This window comes from Myotis myotis, unplaced genomic scaffold (genome assembly GCF_014108235.1).
Source record: "Myotis myotis isolate mMyoMyo1 unplaced genomic scaffold, mMyoMyo1.p scaffold_m19_p_9, whole genome shotgun sequence".
Classification (NCBI taxonomy): Eukaryota; Metazoa; Chordata; class Mammalia; order Chiroptera; family Vespertilionidae; genus Myotis; species Myotis myotis.
The window spans coordinates 29,313,006-29,335,103 of record NW_023416401.1 but is presented as its reverse complement, the minus strand read 5'-3'; the positions used below and the strand labels follow the sequence as shown (position 1 = coordinate 29,335,103).

Sequence of the window (22,098 nt, the reverse complement as noted above, 5' to 3'; positions counted from 1 at the left end):
CAATTATACACGTACCCAGAAATGCTGGGAGACTCAGCCAAACCCACAGAAGAGGTGTGGTCCAGAAAACCCAGCTCTGTGCCTTCGACTCCTCATAATGGCACAACAAAGACAGAGAGCCTGCTTTTCCTCTGACTTTTCACAAATGCAAATAATTATATGAAGGCCTCACTTAAAGCCACTGTCACAACACTCTGTTAGCAGTTGACACCTTAGGGAATGATGTTCAGATGGCAGCCAGCCAGGTGTGTTAGGAAATAGGACATGGAGTATATGTCCAGGGATGGAGGGGTGTCTGGAAGGGCAGGATGGGGATGCCCTAGAGAAGGGGGGAAGGGGATAAGCTGGGTCTTGGCACAATTAGGTGTGCGCTTCAGGTGGAATGTTCCTGTGGCCTTGAGGGGGTGGATTCAAGGAGGCAAGGCCAGGCTCACCAGGTAGAGAGTTGTTGGCCAACTTAGGCTGGAGGTAAGGACATCAGTGCTGAGGCAACACTGTGAGAATGTGGGGGAGACAGAGTCCAGAGGTCAGAGTGAGTGGAGTAATAACACCTTCATTTATTCTTCAAGTATGGCCTCTGAGCTCACATGGTTCCCAGTCCATGTGAGGGAACAGGCACATTAGCTGAAGATTGCAGCGCACTGTGGGAAATGCTGCCATACAGTACGTCTCAGTCAGGACACCAAGAAGGGAATCATGAATTTGCCTGGGATATGGGAGAGGAATGACTGCCCAGTAGAGGGGTGTTGTTGAGTCTCAAAGCATGAATCAGTTTCTCAGGTGGATGGGGAAGAATCGGCAGAGAAAACAGTATAGAGAACATGTTGGAGGCTTGGAAAACGATGAGTCATGGCATGAAGTACAGAGCATATCGGGCAGTGCCAAAGTCATTTATTAGAGAGGTCAATTTCAAAGGGAGAGTCTTGGATGCTGCTCTGTAGACGGGGGAGAACCAGTGTGGCATATGAATAAGATGTGTCCTCGTAATAGTCCACTCATAAGGTAATAAAGGTTGAATGAAAGCAGGGACAAGGGAGAGAAAGGAAAGGCCTCGAGAGAGAAGCAGGAGGCAGGGTTACTCACATGTGTTTGCCAGCTTGATATGGGGGCCCCAAGAGCGATGATTGACAGGTTGCCTGCCATGCAGGAATTGGAGGGGGAGCCGTGGTATTTACTAATGCAGGAAATGCAGGGAGCAGACACGTAATGAGAGAACCAGAAGATGAGGGTTTGAAAGAGGAGAGTTCTGGAGGCGGAGTGTCCCACAAAGGGGAAGAGGAAATTCTAAATGAGATCAGACCATCAATGGAGCTGGGGTCTGCTGGGGGTCAAAGGGGATTTCAGCACTCAGCTAAGACTTACTGAGTAGATACTGCAGCAAAAGCTATAGAATTCATAGCCTGGACTTCACTACTCCCCTGAGCTCCGTACATATATCCCCACAGCCTTCCTGACTTTTCCACTGGTTGTCCTGGTCATTTCCCACTCAGCAGAGCCGAGACTGAGGTATGGGTCTGCTTCTTCCCTGCTGACGGTGCAGAGCATGTTTGGCACCCCTCGGTGAATGCCCTGCCACCTTTCCCGCAGCAGCCTCCAGGTGGCTTGGAGCCCACTCTCTCCTCTTGGTAGGCTCTCCATTACATAGCAGATGTGATCCTTCCAGAATGGAAATCCGATTGTATCACCCCCTGATCAAACCCTCCAGTGGCTTCCTGCCAACCTGAGAACAGGAACCTTGTGTGGGCGGGGAACCTTGTGTGAGCATGGAACCTGTGGAGCCTGGTGTGAGCGTGGTCGGGCCCTGTCCTTCCACTGCCTGTGTTTTCTCGTCTTAATGTATTCCATCCATTCTCTTCTTGCTTTCCCAAGATCACGCCAAGTAGTCCGACCTCAGGGCCTTTCCCCAGACATATTTCCCTCATCACACTGTTCAGATCTCTATCCCAAGTCACCCCAGCAGAGAGGCCTTCCTGGATCAACCTATTTAAAATCGCCCCACCCTCATCTTGTTGCTCCTCAGCCCCCTGACCCCTGTGTCTTTTTATGGTGTTTCTTACAAAGTAGAATTGTTTTCTTTTCCATATCAAGACTGTTAGCTCTATGAAGGAAAGGACCATTTCTCTTCATTACTGATGTGCCCCCTGATTGTGGAGCAAGGCTTAGTAAACTCTAGGCACTCAATAAATATTTGCTGGATGAAAGGAAGAAATTATTAAACCTTGACATGCTGGGCAATGTGCTAAGAATGCTTGTACCCATTATTCATTGCATGCTCAGAGTGCCCCAGAACGACAGGCAGGTTTTCTCCCCAGGGGCCAATGAAGAAACAGGCTCAGGGAGAGGGGGTTTGTGTACCCCCATCGTGGTGAGTTCCAGAGCAAGTCAGGAAAGAGGGGTACTCTTTCCAAGTGAGAGCAGAAGTGAGCATAACCAGCTAGTTTCCTTTCGGGGCTGTTTTTAAATATATTTCTTTATAGAAACATCAGTGATGAGAGAGAATCATTGATCGGCTGCCTCCTGCACACACCCCACTAGAGATGAGCCCGCAACCCAGGCACGTGCCCCTGGCCAGAATTGAACTTGGGACCCTTCTGTCCACAGGCCGACGCTCCATCCACTGAGCCAAGCCGCTTAGCCAGGGCTGTTTTTAGCAGTCTCAGTGGCTTAGAGAACAGTGTAAGGGGAAGGGTGAGGGAGAAGTAGTTTTCAAACTTAGGTTAGGTGTCAGCTGAGTGTTTGGGGAAGGGGCTGGGTCAGGAGGAGGGAAACAGGGCAAAGACATAGTGGACCAACTTCATAAACAGCCAAGAACCAACTGTTTAGACACTTGACCAAATTGCATTGCTATTCATTCATTGATAGTCTGGCTGACTGCATGTCCTAAGCATTACAAAAGTTTATATTGATTATTTTAACTTTGCACAAAATACTTATATTCCTGTCTTCTTTGTGTTTTTTATTCTTTTCCAGTCAGAGATTCTCCAAATCCTGAATGCATTTTTTTCCTCCTTTTAAATTAGCTCTCCTGGGAGGGTGGGAAGCTATGGTAATTTGGATTGGGAGATCTACATCTGTTGGATGACTGGCCCAGGGCGTGTTGAGTGCACCTGGGCTTGGGGTTCTCCTGTCCTCAGATTCTGGGAATTCCTTGACCCCTCACCCCCGGCTTTCCCCAGTTTCACTAGTTTGCTAGGAATCCTCCCCAGGCAGCCAGGGTCCTGGGCTTCACAGTTTTGTACATATGTTCTTTCCACATGGCCTTTGGTTTGTGATATTTCTTCCTGGGCAACTGCTGGGCCTAGAGCATGGGCACCAAGTGGTCCTGCCTCTTTCCCTGGAGATCTGGCCCTGGGTGACCCTTTGCCTGGCAAAGCCTGGTCTTCTCTGGCGGAGGAGTGACATTCCTACCTTGAAGCATTGCTCTGGGCATGCAGGGGCCAGGGTGCTTGCAGGTCCCTGTCACAGCACCTGGCCTGAGAGAACTGTGGAACCTTGTGAGCAACATGCTTGTGGCCACGGAAAAGGACTAGTGAGCGTTGCTCTTACTTTCTCCTAAAACACTTGTTAAAATGCTCTCACTAGTAGGGAAAGGGTCCACGTTCTGATTCTCACTTCACCCCTGCAGCCCCCTCTCTGCCTGGCCCTGAGTCCTGGATGGGCTCCACCCAGTCTGACAGCTTTCCTCACAGGGCTGTGTCCAAACCTGGCTCGGTCCTTGGTGCCCACGGAGCGGTCCGCCGGTCACGGAGTGGCAGCCCAGCAAACCTTCTCAATTGTCTAAGCTAACGGCCATGAACTTACCGTGTTTTTTGATCTTTTCTGGTGGTTCTGACCCCCTCCTTTCATTTACTGACCAACTCTTTATTGAGGGCCTACTATATGCCAGGTAGTGTTAGGGGCTCTGGGGATAGATCAGCAAGCAAGACAGGTGAGCCCCTCCTTTGTGGAGCTTCCATCCTGGAGGAGCCTTCCCTCATTCTCTCAGCACTGCCAGGTCTCTTCCAGATGTATTCCTTGGTTGATGTGCATCGGGGTGTTAAGTTCTTAATATATGTATTGAGCTTATCGTGTGCCGGACACGGTTCTGAGCATTTTGTATGCATTAGCTCACTGGCATCTGTATCATTTCCAACAAAACTGTATGAAGGAGGCTCTGTTAATGTCCTCAGTTTACAGACAATGTCCCCAGTCTGGATGCTGGCCCACGTTTACAACTCCTGGGAGCTGGGCCCTAGTTCAGCCCATCTGACTCCAGACCCCGTGTCCATCCTCATTGACCCTGGCAGCCTCTCTTGATCCTGGCTTGCACCTTAGACCTTAATTCTGTCTTTCTTCTGGACAGCAATGCCTCCCATGACACCCAGTGCAGGCGTGTGTCTGTCAGGGCTCCCAAGTTCCCCAGTGGCTCCTCTGCAGGCCATCAGAATGAGCCTGGTTATCTTCCTGTCCACAGTCCCCCAGACCTGCTCTAAGCATGGGCCAGTGGGTTACCCAGGCCTCCCCACTCCCGGGCCCCAGCTCCTCCGGGGGCAGCAGGACCGTTTCCCTGGCCTTCCACAACGGTTTCCCTGTCCTCCCCTTCGGAGCCTTTTCACCGCGCTTCCCCTCACCCTTGCACTCTCTTTTGATCTTGCAAATCCAGGCCCGTGGAGAAATCAGACAGTATGAAATATGAAAACTGCTTGGGAAGTAATTGAAGAAACACTGCGACTTTTGAAACCCGTAGAGATAACACACCTTCTTGCTCACGTTATTTAATTTTTAATGGCAGATTTAATTAATGGAAATCAGGTTTCTGGTTTCAGATGTGCATACGAAGCAGCTGGAGGAGGAGGAGGAGAAGGAGGGGTGGCCATTTATTGGGCAGAGGAAAAGAATCCAGAATCAGGAATCAGAAGAGTCTGATGGGAAAGAAAAATTCCCCAGAAATAATAGTTCACTACTATCAGTGGGTGTTAATTAATGTGTGTAGATTCAGTACAATGCATTTCAGAATGATTTTCAGTGACTTATGAATGGGTAACAGGGCTCCTTTTCAGGGGCAGGCGTGGGATTGTGCTGTGGGAACCCAGGCCCTCTCCCGGTAGTGCAGTTCACCATCCACACAGCTGCCAGAATGTTCTTTCTGAAATATAAATTGACCCTGCCACTCCCTTGCTTAAAAAATAAAACCTTTGGCCCTGACTGGTGTTGCTAAATGGTTAGAGCATTGGCCTGCATACAGGAGGGTCACGGTTTTGATTCCCAGTCAAGGGCATGCACCTGGGTTGCAGGCCAATCCCCACCTCTAGTCTGGGCACACGTGGGAGGCAATCCATTGATGTATCTCTCTCACATCGATGCTTCTCTCCTTCCCTCTTCCTTCTACTCTCTCTAAAATCAATTGAAAAAAATTCTCATTTCTCAGGAAAGGATTAAAAAGAAGAAAACCTTTGTTCCCCACTCACTGGGCTGGGGTCCGTCTGGGCTCTGAGCCAGTTGAGACCCCGACCTCCCCGCACTCCCCAACCCCGCTGGTTCCCAGCTGACTTTCTTTCCAGGTCGAGGCTGTGGAGAGGCTTATTGGTCACCGAATACCTACCCTCTGTCCTTTCTGCTTTTGCCTTTTTAAACCATGTATTGTTTTTTTTCAAAAACATGATTTAATATTAAAAAAGAAAAAAAAGATTAGGTTTCAGTCAGCTCCTTAGAAGCCAGGCTAATGGTATGGCCCAGGCTGTCCTTTCTGGTGCCTCCGTGTCACCTGGGGTGACTGGCCGAACGTCTGTTGTATTCGTGATGTGGCATCATCTGGAAGCCCGGGAGACCCGGGAGCAGGCACCCTTGTCTCAGTACTCAGTGGGTTCCCGTATGAATGCCTGTGGCCAGTCCTTCTAGAAGCCCCTTGGTGGTGGTGTGGTCCGGGAGTCTGCGGAGCGCCCTGCTCTTCCCGGTAGAGGGGTCTGGGTGCTCTTCGGAAGCCTCAGGAAGGCCTGCTGGACACAGGCCGTGAGCACAGGAAGCCAGCTCAGCACTCCCAGAGTTTGACCAGGGCCTTTGTGTACCAGGGGAGCAGCCGTGGGGCACCCAACAATGCTCAGTTGGTCTGGGTCTACGCAGGCAGATTAGAAGGCAGGGTGGGTGGGTGGGTCATGGCAGGAAGGGGACTTCCTCTGAGTCATTCTGAGAGACGATAGAGGAAGCTGCTGTGGGGTAATCACAACCACTTCTTGGCCTGTGGGCACTTCTGTGACAAATCTTACTGACCACATGTTCAGTCTGAGCTTGTGGTTGACTTAACCGCTTACTGGTTCACCCTTGCTGGTCTGTGTGCCAGGAGATACAATGAGTTTTCTGTGAACCGGCAGCACTCTGAGTCCATCTGGGACAGGGATACTCCCTTGTAAAGGGACATTGACGAGTAGTGGGGTCTGGAAGATGGGGACCTGATACTGTTTCAAAGAGGAGAAGGCCTGGGCTGTGAGGCTATCTTGTGGGAAAGGAAATAGACCCAGATCGGTGGGGGTGCTTAGGTAAAGCACATGTTAGCGTTAGAAAGTTCTGTGGTGTCATGATAGTGGCAACCGTGGACAGAGAGGGAATCGTGAGCCAGGAACCACCGGGCATGGTCCCAGCCACCCTGTGAAGGAGGGAACAAGGAAGCAAGGCTCAAGGAAGTAAGTGACCCAGAAAACACTGTCAGCATGTGCCCAAGCGAAAATTAAAATGTGGGTCTCTGGACTGTGCAGCCTTCTGTGAGGACTCATGAATTGGACTACAAACTGAGTCTCAGCGGTCCCCTCCAGGGTGTCACAGAAGAGTGAGGGGAGGCCCTGATTTCACTCGTCTCGTCCTTACTCCTCCGCTCAGAACAGTCAGTGTCGGGTGAATGTCAGTCTGGTTGAGGAAGAATCGTGATCTCTTGGCTGGAACATGCAGCTCCAGAGAGAAATGTGCTGGGTGACTTGGAGTGAGCATGTGCCAGCGGGAGCCAGGGCAGCCTGGCCGGGAGGGAAGGAGAACTCCCATTTATTTTGTACCTGTTGTGTGGTGGGAGCTTTCTCGCGTCCCACCTGTGTGCCTGATGGCCTTTGGAGAGAGGTGTTAGCTCTCTCCTCGGGTCAGAGATGAGGACATGAGCCAGGAAGAGGCAGCATGACCTGCCCAGGCTCACTCGGTGGCTGGGGATGGAAGGCCTGGCATTGGCCTCACCCCAGCACCACCCCGAGCTGAGTTTCTACACTGCTCTGCCCCAGTGTGCTCCCTCCAGCACAACCTTCCATGCTGACCTCCCGCGTGGCTCTTCCCTGAGGCTGCTGTACAGCCTTGCCGCTCTGTAGGTCCTCGGGGAGGTGCTTCCTGCCCCACCTTCCCTGCAGATGGGCGATGGGACAAGGCACTTTCTCTGCCTGACTCTGTTCTGGGTACCTTTCACCCATTTTGGTCTAAGGAGGGGGTCATTCCCCTCAGGCCAGGCTATCTGTGTGCATGGCATCTGCTGCTACCTTGTCACCCTCGCTGGGGAGGTGACTGCCGGCCTTGTCTTGGGCTGTGATCCGGGTGATTTAATTCTTGAGGCTGTTCCTGCAAGAAGTCAGTCCTCACAGTTCTCTGCAGGGAGCGTGGTGGCAGGTGGGCTAGCTGTGTGTTTCTTTTGGTCTCCTTGGGGAAACAAGTGGAAAGTGCTGGATTCTGGTTCTGTGTGGCCTGAAGCAACTTGCCTTTGAGGCAAAAGGAAGTAGTGACTTACCCAGAGTCACAGTGAGGTGGCCCCTGGGATTTAATCCAACTCGACCTTGTTGCAAACCTGGCTGTCTCCACACCAGCCTGGCTCTGTACATGTACACCCACGAGGTGACCTCAGAAAGGACATAAGTGCGTGCCTTTGGAACCACCCTGCAGGGCTCTGTCCAGTCACCATGCCAAGAAGCACCTTGGTGTTGGCAGGCAGCAGGGCACATGCCCGACACCATCAGCCTCCTGGGCTGTAGCCCTGGCACAGCCACTTGCTGTGTGACTTTAGGCTAGTGGCTTCATCTTTCTGGGCGGCAGAATCTCCTATAAAATAAGGCTTGGACCCGATCCAGACTCAGCAGAAATTTTATTTAAAGATGGTAAATATGTTAGGCTCTGTGGGCCATACATCCTCTGTCACAACAACTCAACTCGGCCATTGCAGCACAAAGCAGCCACAGAAGTGAAAACAAATCCAGACTGTGGCATATTCCAATAAAACTTTATTTACAAAAGCAGGTGGCAGGCTGGGATTTGCTCATGGGTGGCATGTTGCTGACCCATAAACTGGAAAATCCATGTCCTTCTATTCTTTGCTCGGCTAGGATTCTGTAGCTGTGGTTGGTCCAGGGTAGGAACTAGACCTAAGCTGTGGATCAGTCACTAGTCTGCTTTAATGCTAGTCAAGAAATTAGCGCCTGTCAATTTTTATTTATTTATTTTTTTCAGAGAGAGAGAGAGAGAGAGAAAGAGAGAGAGAGAGAGAGAGAGAGAGAGAGAGAGAGAGAGAGAGAGAGAGAGAGAAACATCGGTTGCTTATACACACTCTTCTCTGGGATCAAATCCATTACCTTTTGGTGTTCAGGATGATGCTCTAACCAACTGAGTCACCTGGCTAGGGCTAGCTAGCATCTGTCACTTTTTAATGCAGTTGCATCACGTGACAGGGCCAGAGGGAAATTTCAGTCTTTGGTAACGTGTTCTATTTTTCTCTTTGTAGAATGCTGAGATGTATAAACTATCTTCACAGCAATTCCATGAGGCAGCTTCGAAAATGGAGGGCACAATAAAGTAAGAATTTCTTTAATATTCTTTGTAAACTTAGCCTGTATTTGTAAAAATTCCCATACATGGCTTGAAACCTGCCACCACCTGCCTAATTTCAAATTTTTGTAATAACACAGAGGACCATCTGTTTCTCAGCTCTCTCACCTGGATCTGAGGCAGCTATTGGTCACCTGTAATTGACCACATGAGCACTCACTTCTCCCCTAGCAACCTGGCAAATGGAGTGGGGCTGCGGCAGACTTGGCAGGGCTATTCCAGGCCAGGTGTCCATCAGGCCCCCAGAGAAGTCAGGGAAGGGGTGCTGCTGGTCCCCCATTTGTGGAGCTGGTTTTCAGGGGATGGGTCTGTTCCCTGTGGGCACCCCATGTGCCTGGCCCTGTGCCATAAGCTCGTGTATGCAGACACTCGAGGTGGCCCCTGCTTTACTCCAGAAGGCCTGGCTCAGGGACACTGATGGCTCGCTCAGGTCGCACAGTGCTGAGGGCAGCGTTCGGTCCCCGTCTGTCGTGCTCCTGTGCTGTCGGGAGGCACCTTAGCCAGAATGTCAGGATGGGAGGTGCTGGCAGTATGTCCAATATAGACGCAGTTCTGCTTAGTTTAGCGGGCAGGTCAGGGAAGGTCTGAGGGATTCCTGTGGGGAAGTGAGAGCCAGGCCTTACGCTTTGGGTTCTTTTTTGAAGTTGGTCTCTGTGGACCCTGTAGACCTTCATAAGGTAACCAGGGGCTCTGACCAACTTGCTCCTCCTCCTTTATGGGTCTGTCTCCTTCAAGGGTTAGTCAGGGTGACTCCCAGGCAAACCAGTCAGAGTGCAGAGTGTTGAAGGGTTGGGTGTGGCACCAAGAGATGGAAACAAAAGGTTTGGGTGACCAGGAAGTGACACATTTCTTGTGAACACAGCTGCTGATGAAAAATGTGTGTGGAGCCAGGAGGGGTGAGGGGTGGGGGAGATGCACATGCATTACAGGCCCAGTGGGTACATAGACACCTGAAGCTGGGGAAATACCACCAGATTGGGGTACAGCTGACTAAAAAGTAGGTTTGGGAAAGAGAAGCCGTTATCTTGAAGAGGTCAAGTCTTGCAGTAGTAATAGGAGACTAGGAAAAAGACCTTTCCAGCCAGCAGGTAACATGCGGAAGGGTCCTGTGCCTGCCCATTGGGATCCCACAGGGCCTGGGGTGGGGGTGTGTGAGTGCTACAAGCTGTGTGGACCCTGCGGAATGGAATATTCCAGCTGCTCTTGCAGAGTGTGTGGGCCACCCCACAGGCAGAAGCTCCTGTCCTCACAGACCAGGGCTCCTGTGCGGCCCAAGTGAGCACTGTCCTCACCCCTGGGGCTGATTAGTGCTCATAATCACAATCAATGAGAGAAAGAGGTTGGAAAGCAGTCACACCTCAGAGGTGGGTGGGTGACAGCCACCCTAGTAATGTGATCCTGGAAAGGGCAAAATCGGGGTTGGCTCCTGGCCCTGGCCCACCCCTTGGAGTGTGTGTGGGGCAGTGATGCCGGATCCAGAGCCACCCCCCCTCCCCCCTTCACCGGATCATGGAACCAACTGCCGAAAGGAAGCAGCTCTGGGGAGAAGCCGGGCAGCTTTACAGTCGCTGGCCACGCATTTTGTCATCTGCCATGTGGTTCACCGTCCTGGGAGTTGGGACTCATGGACTCCTGGTCCCTGGCTTAGTGAATTCGACTGTATCGTCATATTCTTTCTCATCATATCCTCTGAAGGCAAAGGGGAGCTGACATATGAGTATATTTTTAATTTGAGCAAAGCAAAGAGTAGTTTGTTTGCAATATCCCTTGAGAATGACTTACTAAGCACATTACTAAATGATAGGTGCTTTGCAGGCACTTCAACTATATGCTTTCATTTACTATTATTGGTTCCATTTCACAGATGAAGAACTGAAGCTAGCGAGGTTGTCCACAGTCACATGTGGTTCCCTGCTGGGCTGGGGTCAAGCTTAGCTGAGACTGCTTTGTAGTCACCGTTTTTCACTCTTTGCCTTGGCTTCTTCCCTGTCCCTTGAAAGCCCCCTCTGAACATAAGATTGGCAGCAGTTGGAGCTATGAGCCTGCCTGGACCTGGAATCACACCTCAGTCTTGCTTCTGATTGGCTCTGTGCCCTTGGGCAAGTCACTTAACCTCTCTGGTTTCCTCATCTACAAAACAAAGAAGAACAACCCCTTTAAAGCTTTTAGTGAGATACCACAGAGAAAGTAGACCTATGATGTCAACAACTGCTTGGACATAAGCTTGACTTATGTCCAAACCTGTAGAGAATTTTTATGAGTTTGAGTCAAACTGGTAACTGTTAACTGATGGGAAGCAAGCTTCCTATGGATTGAGAAAATGCTCCTGAGAATGGCAGCATTGCAGCATTTATACATTAGAATCATAGGAGGAGATGTAAGGAGCACTACATGAAACCCATGGCTGGTAGATGGAAGGGGTGGGAGAAAGCAAACCCGGGAAATCTCGGGGCCTGGATAAAAAAAGTAAAACCGGAGACACTTACTTCTTTTACATTGGCGGGTGCAGGATAGTTAATAAATAACATTTACAGCACACAGAGATTGTATGTGGGAACAAGATAACCATGAGGGTTTGTGTGGGCTCCTGCTCTGATGCAGGGGGTTGTGCCTTGATGGGTCTGGAAAAGGAGATTCCTCTGACGTTTCAAAGGTATGTTATCTGAGACCGGAAAAAAAAAGACAATAGACAGGCTCACTTAAGATAAAGATTGACCTTTGTCAAGGAAGCTATAGGCCTAAGACAACTACTAGTATCTGCCTGGACCCGCTTTTACTTAGGAATTTTCACACCATCCTTCTGGTTTCTCAGTTTATCGGGTTTAATATGTGGCCCTTTTTTCGTCCACAGACTGTTACTAATAATGGCAGTCATTTGAATCACTTTTACAACACCTAGCTTGACATAGCATGGAACAGATGTAATATATAGAGTTTACTAAAGAAGAAAATATTGTCTTTTCCCAAAAAAATTAAACAGTAAGTAATGTAGAGTTAAAATTATTGTACTTAAACATTAAGGTGGGGACAGAATCTTTGATTGAGAGATTTCCTGGATTAGCAAATGATTGTAAACTGCACTGTAAGTGCCACTGGAGTAAGTGCCAACTGCTGACAGCAAATACTACTGGAGAATTTTCTTTTTTTTTAACAACTTTGAATAAACTGGTTACTTAGATGGATAATTAATGTTTCACGCACTTTTTTTTTGTTTTGTTTTGTTTTTGTGTGTTAATCCTCACCCGAGGATATTTATCCATTGATTTTTAGAGAGAGTGGGAGAAGGAGAGACAGAGAAACATCGATGTGAGAGAGACACACAGATTGGTTGCCTCTTGCACGCATCCTGACCAGGGCTGGGGAACCTGCAACCAAGGTACGTGCTCTTGACTGGAATTGAACCTGGGACCCCTCAGTCCTCGGGCCGATGCTCTATCCACTGAGCCAAACCGGCTAGGGCTCACCCATTTTTTAAACACATGTGTTTAGGCTATTTGCCAGGCACTATGCTTAAGTGCTGGAGATAAACAAGACAGCTTTGGTTGCTACCAGCAAGGCGTTTATAGCATTTGGGGAATGAAAAACAATATTTTTAAATTAATAGCACAAAAAGCAGTTGCCCAAACAATGACTGATTACAGTAATGAGTAGTGAAAGAAAGACTGAGTTTGAATTTAAAAGCCCAGGTTTGAGTCCCCAAACCCAGACTTGGAAGTTGGTAAGGCTTCTAAGGAAATGGCATGTCAGCTGACTCCTGTAAAATGAGAAGTTGGTCAGAGGAAGGAAGGAGAAAGAACATTTCAAAAAGAAGGATTACCTGTGCAAAGGCCCCAGGGCAGGAAGTAATTTAGCACATTCAAGGAATTGCAAGGCCAGTGTGGGCAAAGAAATGAATGAAAAAAAAAAAAGAGATTTAAGATGAAGCTGGGGAAAGTCAGCAGAAGCCAGCCCGGACAGAATTTTGCTTGTATTCTGTCGCGAGCCACAGGAATAGTGAAATACCATTCCAACTTTCTTTCTTTCCTAACATATGCATTTAAGGTATTAATTTATCTGAAAACATAGCTTTAGCTATACCCTGCAAGTTTTGATATATTGTATTTTCATTGATAATTAAATTCAATTTTTTTCTAATTCTTATTCTGATTTCTACTGGACTCATAGCTTATTTTAAAATGCATTGCTTAATTTCCAAACAGATGATAATTTTCTAGTTACCTTTTTATAATTGATTTCTAGTTTAATTTTGTGATTAGAGTTATTCTAAATCCTCTTTAAAAGTTTGAAATTTGGCCGAAACCGGTTTGGCTCAGTGGATAGAGCATCGGCCTGTAGACTGAAAGGTCCCAGGTTCAATTCCGGTCAAGGGCATGTACCTGGGTTGCGGGCACATCCCCAGTGGGAGATGTGCAGGAGGCAGCTGATCGATGTTTCTCTCTCATCGATGTTTCTAACTCTCTATCTCTCTCCCTTCCTCTCTGTAAAAAATCAATAAAATATATTTAAAAAAAAAAAAGTTTGATATTTGGTTTATGACCCAGTTTTGGTAAGCCTTCCATGTGCCCTTGAAAAGAATGTATATTCTACCCATGGGTATAGTTTTCTGTTTGTCAGTTAGGTTCAGGTGGTCATTCGTATTCAAATTTTCTGTATCATTACTGATTGATGGATTTATGGTTTCTTTCCAAGATCACTTTCCTTCTGACTGAAGAACTCATTTAGTATTTAGTTTAGTACAGCTTTGTTGCTGGTGGAAGTGGGGTTCTTGCTCTGTTGTGAGAAAAAGCATTTTTTTCGAGGACCCACGAGGGAGGATGAGGTCTGGTAGTAAGATTTTTTAAAAAAAATTGATTTCAGCCCTGACCGGTTTGGCTCAGTGGATGGAGCGTCAGCCTGTGGACTGAAGGGTCCCAGGTTCGATTCTGGTCAAGGGCATGTACCTGGGTTGCGGGCACATCCCTAGAAGGGAGTGTGCAGGAGGCAGCTGATCGATGTTTCTCTCTCATTGATGTTTCTGACTCTCTATCCCTCTCCTTTCCTCTCTGTAAAAAATCAATAAAATATATTTTTTAAAAATTTATTTCAGAGAGAAAGGGAGAGGGAGAGATAGAAACATCACTGATGAGAGAGAATCATTGATTGGTTGCCTCCTGCAAGCCCCACACTGGGGATAAAGAAAGTGATAAAGAATTATAAATTTATTAGATCATCTGCAAACCAGATGGGCTGCCCCAAATGGTGTCACCCAGGGACAAGGAGTTTGAGATTTTAAAGGACTCTAGGTGAGTTTTCAGCTGGGAATTCTCTGGGTTGGTCCAGATCTGGGGCAAAGTCTGGAGGGGAAAGTTACTGGTCTTAGCAAATGGAATATGGTCTAAGCCCGTGGTTGGCAAACTGTGGCTCGTGAGCCACATGCGGCTCTTGGCCCCTTGAGTGTGGCTCTTCCACAAAATACCACGTGTGGGCACGCACGTACAGTGCGATTGAAACTTTCTGGCCCATGTGCAGAAGTCAGTTTTCGGCCTGGGCAAGTCCATTTTGAAGAAGTACTGTTGATATTTGGCTCTGTTGACTAATGAGTTTGCCGACCACTGGTCTAAGTGAAAGTGAATGTCAGTTATGAAATGATCTAAAGGTTGGTTTCCCAGGGGAGGGGATATCGATTCGATTATTTGATCAGAACTAACAAAAATAGAAGGCAGCCCCTGGGTTCCTAATGTCCCATCTCTGTCTGTTCTGCCATGGAAAATCAGGGCCAGTGTCTAGAGGTCCTGTGCCATATTAAAGCTTAGTCCTTTGTAGCCTCTGCTAAGCCATCTCAGTCCCCATGCAGGTAGGTTAGCACTGTTCCCAGCTCTGATCCATTGTTGTGGGCTGTGTCCAGGCCTGGAGCTTGTGTTTGGAGTCCGGGTGGCTGCCGGCAGTGTGGCTGCTACAGAGAGAATGTGTGAACCCATAGGGCAAGCATGTGTGTGTGTGTGTGTGTGTGTGTGTGTGTGTGTGTGTGTGTGTGTGTGAGAGAGAGAGAGAGAGAGAGAGAGAGAGAGAGAAGGGGGAGAAGGGGGGCGGGAAAGGGAGAAAGGCTTTGTTACCTGGGATTAGATTATCTCGGGTTTGGGAAGGACCAGGAGCTCATTCAAAATAACCAATCAATTTCCCAAGCTTTAGTGGGGGCGGGGGCTATGGCTTCTGAAGGGACCATCCCCTGACCAATCCCTAGGCTAGACTGACAGGCATCTGTAGTCTCCATTTTGGCTCCTATTGAGCATGTGTTTACTTCCCTCTTCATTGTTTTATCTTTTACCCCAATGATCTGTGGGGAAGGGACCCATGGGTCCCTGGGGAGTGTGTGAAGCTGTAACTTCCTAGAGAAGCAAGCAGGCTCATGCTCCCCAGTTGATTATGCTCAACAATGTCCGATTCTCTTTGCTTCTTTCCTTTATTAATATCTAGCTACCTATGCCAACAGCTTTGCTGATTACAAATTTTTAATTGTCTGGAAATATCTTTATTTTGATGAATATAGCAATCCTCTGTTTTAGCTTTCTGAAGGCATCTTCATATTCTCATTTGATACCTGTTTTTCCCTAGAGAAGTCAGCTGTTGATCTATTGATATTATTCTTACTCCTTTGTGTAATTTCTTTTTTTCTCAGATTTTCAGATTTTCTCTCTTTTTTGTTTTGTGTGTGTGTGTGTGTGTGTGTGTGTGTGTGTGTGTGTAGCAATTTGACTATGGTGTGCCTAGGTTTAAATTCTACCCTCCCACTCCCACCATTGGTTTCATGTCTTGTGGTTTAATTTTCTTTTATCAGTTTCAGAAATTTCTCAGCCATTATCTCTTCAGATAAAATTCTACCCTGCCCTAGCTGGTTTGGCTCAGTGGATAGAGCATTGGCCTGCGGACAGAAGGGTCCCAGGTTCGATTCCAGTCAGGGGCACATGCCTGGTTATGGGCTTGATCCCCAGTAGTGGTGTGCAGGAGGCAGCTAATCAATTATTCTCTCTCTTCATTGATGTTTCTATCTCTCCCTCCTTCTCCCTTCCTGTCTGAAATCAATAAAAATATATTTTAAAAAATTCTTCCCTATTGTATCTTTTCTCCTCTCTGGAATTTCAGTTACATGTATTACTGTGTCTTACATGTTTTGTGGGTGTTTCACCCCCCCCCCCCATTTTTCATCACTTTTTTGTCATCTCTATGCTGTAGCCTGTGTTTTTTCTATTGACCTTGCATTTTACTAATCCTCTTTTTAATGTGTCAAGTCTGTCTTAAACCTATTTATTGAATTCTAAATTTCAATTATTGCATTTTATTCAATTCTAGAAGTTTTGTCTGCTTTTAAAAAAAAATTTCAGTCTCTGGTGAGATTCTGGTTTTGTCATCTGTTTTCTTGAACATATTAATTATAGTTATTTTGAAGTCAGCTGAGGGTCTTTTGCTGTTGCATATTTTTTCTCTTGGTCCTATTTATTTGTGTGCCTGGTAATTTTTCACTAAATGTCATACATTATACAGATAAAGTTCAGTGGCTCTGGAGTATGTTATCTCTATCAGAGATGCTCTACCCTATTCCTTGTTGCCCATCTGAGTGAAGGCAGATCACCTTAAACCCATGAGGGACTGAGCTGAAGACTGAGCTGAATGGAGTCTTGCCTGCAGTGTTGGTAAAGCTCAGGCTACTTCTGCTTTACCCCTGTTCCTAGGGTATGGTTTTCCAGGGCTCCTCTTTCTTGGTGAGTTCTAAACCCCCATTTTACCCCTTTAGCTCTGAGACTTCTGAAAATTCTACTCTGTCTTTCAATGGATTTTTACTTAGCTCCTTAGCGTCTTGCATTAAGTAACTCAAGAATCTGACAAATACTTTAAAAGAGGAAAACCACTAAGTGTTGGCTCACTTCTTTTTAGCTCTCTTCTCTCTAGATTCCTGATCCCTCAAATCCTAGCTGCCTTGGCAGCCCCAACCTCCAAAGGAATGTTGTCTCTCTACAGTCCTGTGAAATTACCAAAAGCCCTACTGGCTTGTCTGCCTTTTAGCTGAATCTGTTTGCCCTACTCTCAGCCTCCCTTCCTGCACCAAGAATTGGCACAAACTGAGGGCAAAAGTGACCTTGGGAATGAATGCTTACCTTTCAACAGTTCCTTTTTCATAACCTTGACCCTTAAGTCCTACTTTGTCTTAGTCCTTAGATGTCTTAGAACAAATTATTGCATTCCAGCTTTTAAAAAATTTTTCTCAGAGGAGAGCATAGTTTTTTTTACTAGCTACTTCACTGTAGCTGGGAGCAGAAGTCCTGACTTAGCTTTTGAGGAATGATTGGAGTTTGCCAAGCAGAAAATAGCCATGCCAGGTAGAAGAAATAGTAAGTACTAGAGTCCATCAGACACTGGTTACATTAGCAGCATTAGACACCGATGTCATGGGTGATATTTCCCAACTTTTCTTGGGCCCACCAAGCTTTCCTGAAGCCTGCCAAGCCCAACATGGGTGCAGGACAACAGAAGGTGCCTGCCCGAGTTAAGGGACGACAGGGAACTTATGACTGAAGAGTGTTGTTGGTGAGGCTGACATTAACAGTTGGAGGACTTTGTTTTTGAAAAATCCTTTTGTTGGGGTAGAAATGAATATTCAAAGTATGTAGGCACACGCAACACCCACACACACACACACGCGCACACACACACGCACGCGCGCGCGTACACCCTTCTACCTCACAACAGTGCAGCAGGTGGAATTATTCAGATTTTTTGAAAGAAGAGATTAAGACCCCAGGGAACATCCTGCATTTATTGTGTCGCATCTATTTTTTATGACAACCTTCAGTCCTCTTCCTGTGGGATTCATTCAGAGCCTGTCTCGGCTTCTTCCTGCCAGGAAACTTGTACAGTCCTCCCTGGCCCCACAAAGAGCCAGCCCTCAAAGAGGTTAGAACAGTTGAGTTGAAGGAAGAAGGGTATTAACTGTTTCCTGAAACTGAGTCATTGTGCTCCAAGGACTTTGATCCAAAGGGATCTGATTAACATGGACATGGCCAAGTGGAACTTGCTGGAGCTGAGCTGCTGCTCTATGCTTTCACCATCACTTGCAAGTGAGGCTTCTTAAATAAACAATGGGGGAGGGGTTGGGACCCACCTGGAAGAATAAACTATTTTCAGGGACTGAGCTTCCACAATTACATCTATTTAGTGAATTAATGACAGATCAGTCACCTCTTAAAACAATGGCCATTTATTTGAACCCCTAATAAAATGGCATTCTAAACATTCTTTATCCCAGACAATGTTCAAATTGGTCTGAATTCAAAAGATGTTCCTATCTCTTGCTTTCCTATTTTACCTAACCTTTTAAAAGGAGTATTTTCTATTCAGAAATTTACTAAAATAAATTGGTTTAAACTGGTGTACGTGGCCCTTTGAGAGGTTAACAAATCCCACTTAATAATTTATTTAACAAATCAAAATTCAGTGAATACATTTCTTTTTTAAAAAACCAGTTACTGACCATCACCATGTGCAGCTGTTAAGCTAGGTGTGTACATAGTACTCGAGGTCTTCTGGTCACAAGAAGCTCATGTGGCAGATGCCATTATTGTCCCATTTTGCAGATGTGGAAACTAAGTCACTTAACCTCTCAGTCTCATTTTCCTAGTCTATAAAACAGCGCCAATGATGATGCCTATTTCTGTAAGGCTCTTGTGAAGACTAAATGCAAAAATCCACAGAAGTGCCCAGGGACGGACACATAGCCAGATGGCAGCAGAGTGGGATTTGAACCACGTCAGCATGAGTCTACACTTGCTTTTTCCTGCTACACTGGGATGCGTATCCTCTCTCAGAGACTTACAGGACAGAGGATTAGCTGCTTGTTGATTAGCAGGATGACTGACTTCCCCAGAGTTGTAACATTTCCTTACATTTCAGCCTACAACTGTGTGTGTGTGTGTGTGTGTGTGTGTGTGTGTGTGTGTCTGTGTGTGGGCATTTACTTGCATACCAATGCTGGCAGAGTTCTGCCTCTATTTTAGCTAGAGACACAAAGATGCTTGGAGGGAGAATGGATGAACAGAGGTAATCTTTGTGTATCATATGGGAATGGAACGTCCAAACAGAAGATGTGGGGTGATAGTGCTCCCCAAGGCCAAAGCCCTAGGCTGGTTCTGTGGGTTAGTGAGTGTGGCCACCTACAGAAAGCCTCAGTGGCTTTGTCTGGGAGAGGAGGGAGTTGGCTCTGGCCTCTGCCCCCATCGTACACCTGACAGACTGTGGATCCCAGCCATCTCCTGCTGAACCTGGACATGGCCTCAGGATCCTCAGTGCAGCACTCCAGCAGGGTTTCAACCCTTCAGGGTTGGCATTCATATGCACGGATCCAATGAGTTCTAAAGATAGTTTTCAGATCTGAGACTATGCTTGGTTCCTGATTTCAGAACGCAGAATCTACTTAGTTGTTTATTTTTATACATCCTATGTTCTGTCTGGAATATCCTCCCTCCTTTTTCCTTACACATTATGCTCACTTTTCAAAATTCAACCTAAGCATCTTTTCTGCTTACTATTTGTCTTACCCAGAGGTCAATCCAATATCTTATTTTTCTCTGTATCCCCACTGTCCAGCTCCGGACTTAACTGTGATAGATGCCCACCAAGTGTGTTCTGGACAGAGCTGATGCCTGTTGTAAGGACATTAGGGGTAGGATTTAAAAACAAATAGTTCACTGTTTAAGCACCTTCTCTGCGAGGCACGCACAGAGCCTCCTGTGGGGTGGGGACCCTGTGTGGAGCAGGGCTTGGAGGTCAAACTGGTGAGTGTGCAGGTCCCAGCAGTGCTGCCTGGTGTGTGGCCTGTGTTAGGATGTAACTGTCTGAGACACACTTCCCTTGCTTTGGAAGTTTGTTTTGAGGGCATCAGGAGGTAATTTGTTAAGCACATAACAAGTACTCAGTAAACAGTAGGTATTATATAGAAGCTCACATTTTAGTGAGAAAGAGATTGGAGGGCAGTAGTCAAAAGAGGGGACAATCCTAGGTACATAGAGCGATTCAATGACTGTGTGAATCTGGAACCATGAAGGAAAGGGAGACCCTAGAACCAACCCCGCAGCTCTCCTTTTGGGGACGTGTCCTAGAGAGACCCTCCATGTGTGCACAAGCAGCCACAGGCAAGCAGGCGTGGCAGCCCTGGTTCCAGGTGCGAGAAATTAGAAACAGCCTCACTGCCTGTGAACCTGTCAGTGGTTGAGATTATCCATGTGCCGTTAAAAAGAATGTTCTGGAGCTCTGTGTGTTGGCACAGGAAGATGCCTGAGATTTGTTGCTAGGTGAAAAAGCAAGTTGTGGTTTACTGTGTATATGTACACTGGACACACATACCTGACACACTAACTGTTCTGTAGGCGTGTGTCATGTATGTGGATAAAGAGAAGAATGTCTGAAAGAGTACACTCTAGATGAACACAGTAGTTACCTCTGGGCAGTTCCAGGATGATCAGAATTATAAAGAGTGTCCAAGTGGATTTACTTTATCTGATGTTTTTAATTTTGTCTATAATTAAATATATTATTATGTATAGCTTGTATAACAAGAATATAAAGACAATTATAAGAGAAGGAGTGGTGATGATTTGGGTCCAGGGAGAGGGAGGTTCACAGTTGGGATCGGGTCCCCAGTCTGACAGATGACAGTGCCCACACAGAGGCAAGAGCTGACCCTGGGACTGTGTTCCTGGTGGTAAGAGTGTATGTGTGTGAGTGTTCGTATGCTCATGTCCATATGTGCACATGTGTGTACATGTGTGAGAGTGTACAAACACATAAGTGTGTAGATGGGTTGTATATGTGTGTACATGTGTGAGGACATGCATATGTGCACATGTGTGGGTACATGTGTGTGTGCGTGTATTGCTCTCTGGTCAAGGCTTGGCCTCTAACTCTCTCTGGTGCCCTTTCCTTGAACTTTTATTCCGTCAAAGAACCTGTTAGACTAGATCTGTGGTTTTTTCAGTGTCCTTTAGCTATGGCTCTCATGTCAGAAGAAAGCTATGTGACGTCGGAACACACAAGGCACAGAAAAGCTATACTTCTGTGTGAAGCCAGAATGGACACTCTGAGGTTCTTGGGTCAGAAGCCTAGCTCCTGGAAGGCTGGAGGTCTGGGTAAAGGTGGGCTCCTTTCCTTCCAGGCCCCCTGTCACAGGCAGTATCCTGTATGATGACACTATCCTACAGGTGCTGCTGGCCAGGTGTGGGCCGATGCACCATCTCATGCAGTAGTAGGGAGGTCATGAAGGATGAACCGTGAGACAGGCAATGTAGCTTTTTGCTGGCAGATAAACCCAAAGGTCCATCCAGAATGAAGTTATTGAGCAAAGGAAACTTAGGAATTAGCCCATGGCTTTCTGTTCTGCATTCTGTATGTGCCCCCATAAATCAAGTGCTGGGTGCCTCCTGCTGTGCCACTCGGGCACACAGTCAAGAGATTGGCAGGCTGCAGAGGCAGAGAGGCCACAGTGGTTGAAGGGTTGAGTAGGTAAATGCCTCCTGGGAGGGAGAAGGTTGGCCAGAGCATGTAACTATTTCTCTGAGAAATCTGACTTATAGCAGGACTAGAGCCTTGCACTGCTGCTTGAAAATTAAAGTTAGATCCATAGAAGGACTTTGTGATTTGCAATGGGAGGTGATAGTGTGATAACCGAGGGAATGAAGCTGCACAGCCTTTGTCTTCCTCTGGAGATGTTTAAGGAAAAGCAACAGTGCGGATCTGTAATTGGAATGTGCTGTACCAGCCCTCTTTCCCATCTTATCACAAACAACAGAAGGCCTACTTCCTCGACGCCGGCGTCGGCATTCTGTCTGGGCTCCTCTGGCTGGCAGGCAGCTGGTCGCCTGGTTTCTCCCGTGAAGAGTTTCCTGGTGGTTTGCTCTTGACCGCTGCTTGGGGCAGGGAGGCCACCCTTGTTCTGGTGACTCATTCCCAAAGTAGCTGCTCTGGCACTGTGGGCCACCATGTACAGAAGGGGGTCGGGAGGGCCTGGCTGTATTTGTACATAACTTTATCCTCCCTTAATGTCTTTTATAACCACTGCTCTTTAAAAAGAGGATTAGATCTGGCTCCTCTCCTGAGGCTGGTAGCAGACAGGACAGGTGCGCAATGGGTAAAACAGGATCTTTGCCTCCACTGGAGAGTGCAGACCATCCCCAGGCTGCCCTGCCTGCAGCCTGCCCACCTCCCAGGACAACACTCTGTCTGGTCCTGTCCCAGGTGTGTCTCTCTGCCCACCCAAAG

General features: G+C 47.3%; 1 protein-coding gene across 2 annotated transcripts in view; it reads left to right on the top strand.

Moving 5' to 3' along the window:
* The window catches only part of CHCHD6 (coiled-coil-helix-coiled-coil-helix domain containing 6), a 229,032-nt gene that overhangs the window by 176,630 nt on the left and 30,304 nt on the right, over positions 1 to 22,098 (top strand). Inside the window, exons 6-7 of one of the 2 annotated variants that reach the window (XM_036323112.1) lie at positions 8,714 to 8,784; positions 11,669 to 11,887. In XM_036323112.1, the coding sequence (XP_036179005.1) occupies positions 8,714 to 8,784; positions 11,669 to 11,696 (99 nt within the window). In that variant the 3' untranslated portion in view covers positions 11,697 to 11,887. Of the gene's footprint in view, positions 1 to 8,713; positions 8,785 to 11,668; positions 11,888 to 22,098 lie in introns of those variants that run through there. The other variant, XM_036323111.1, reaches the window with a different exon arrangement.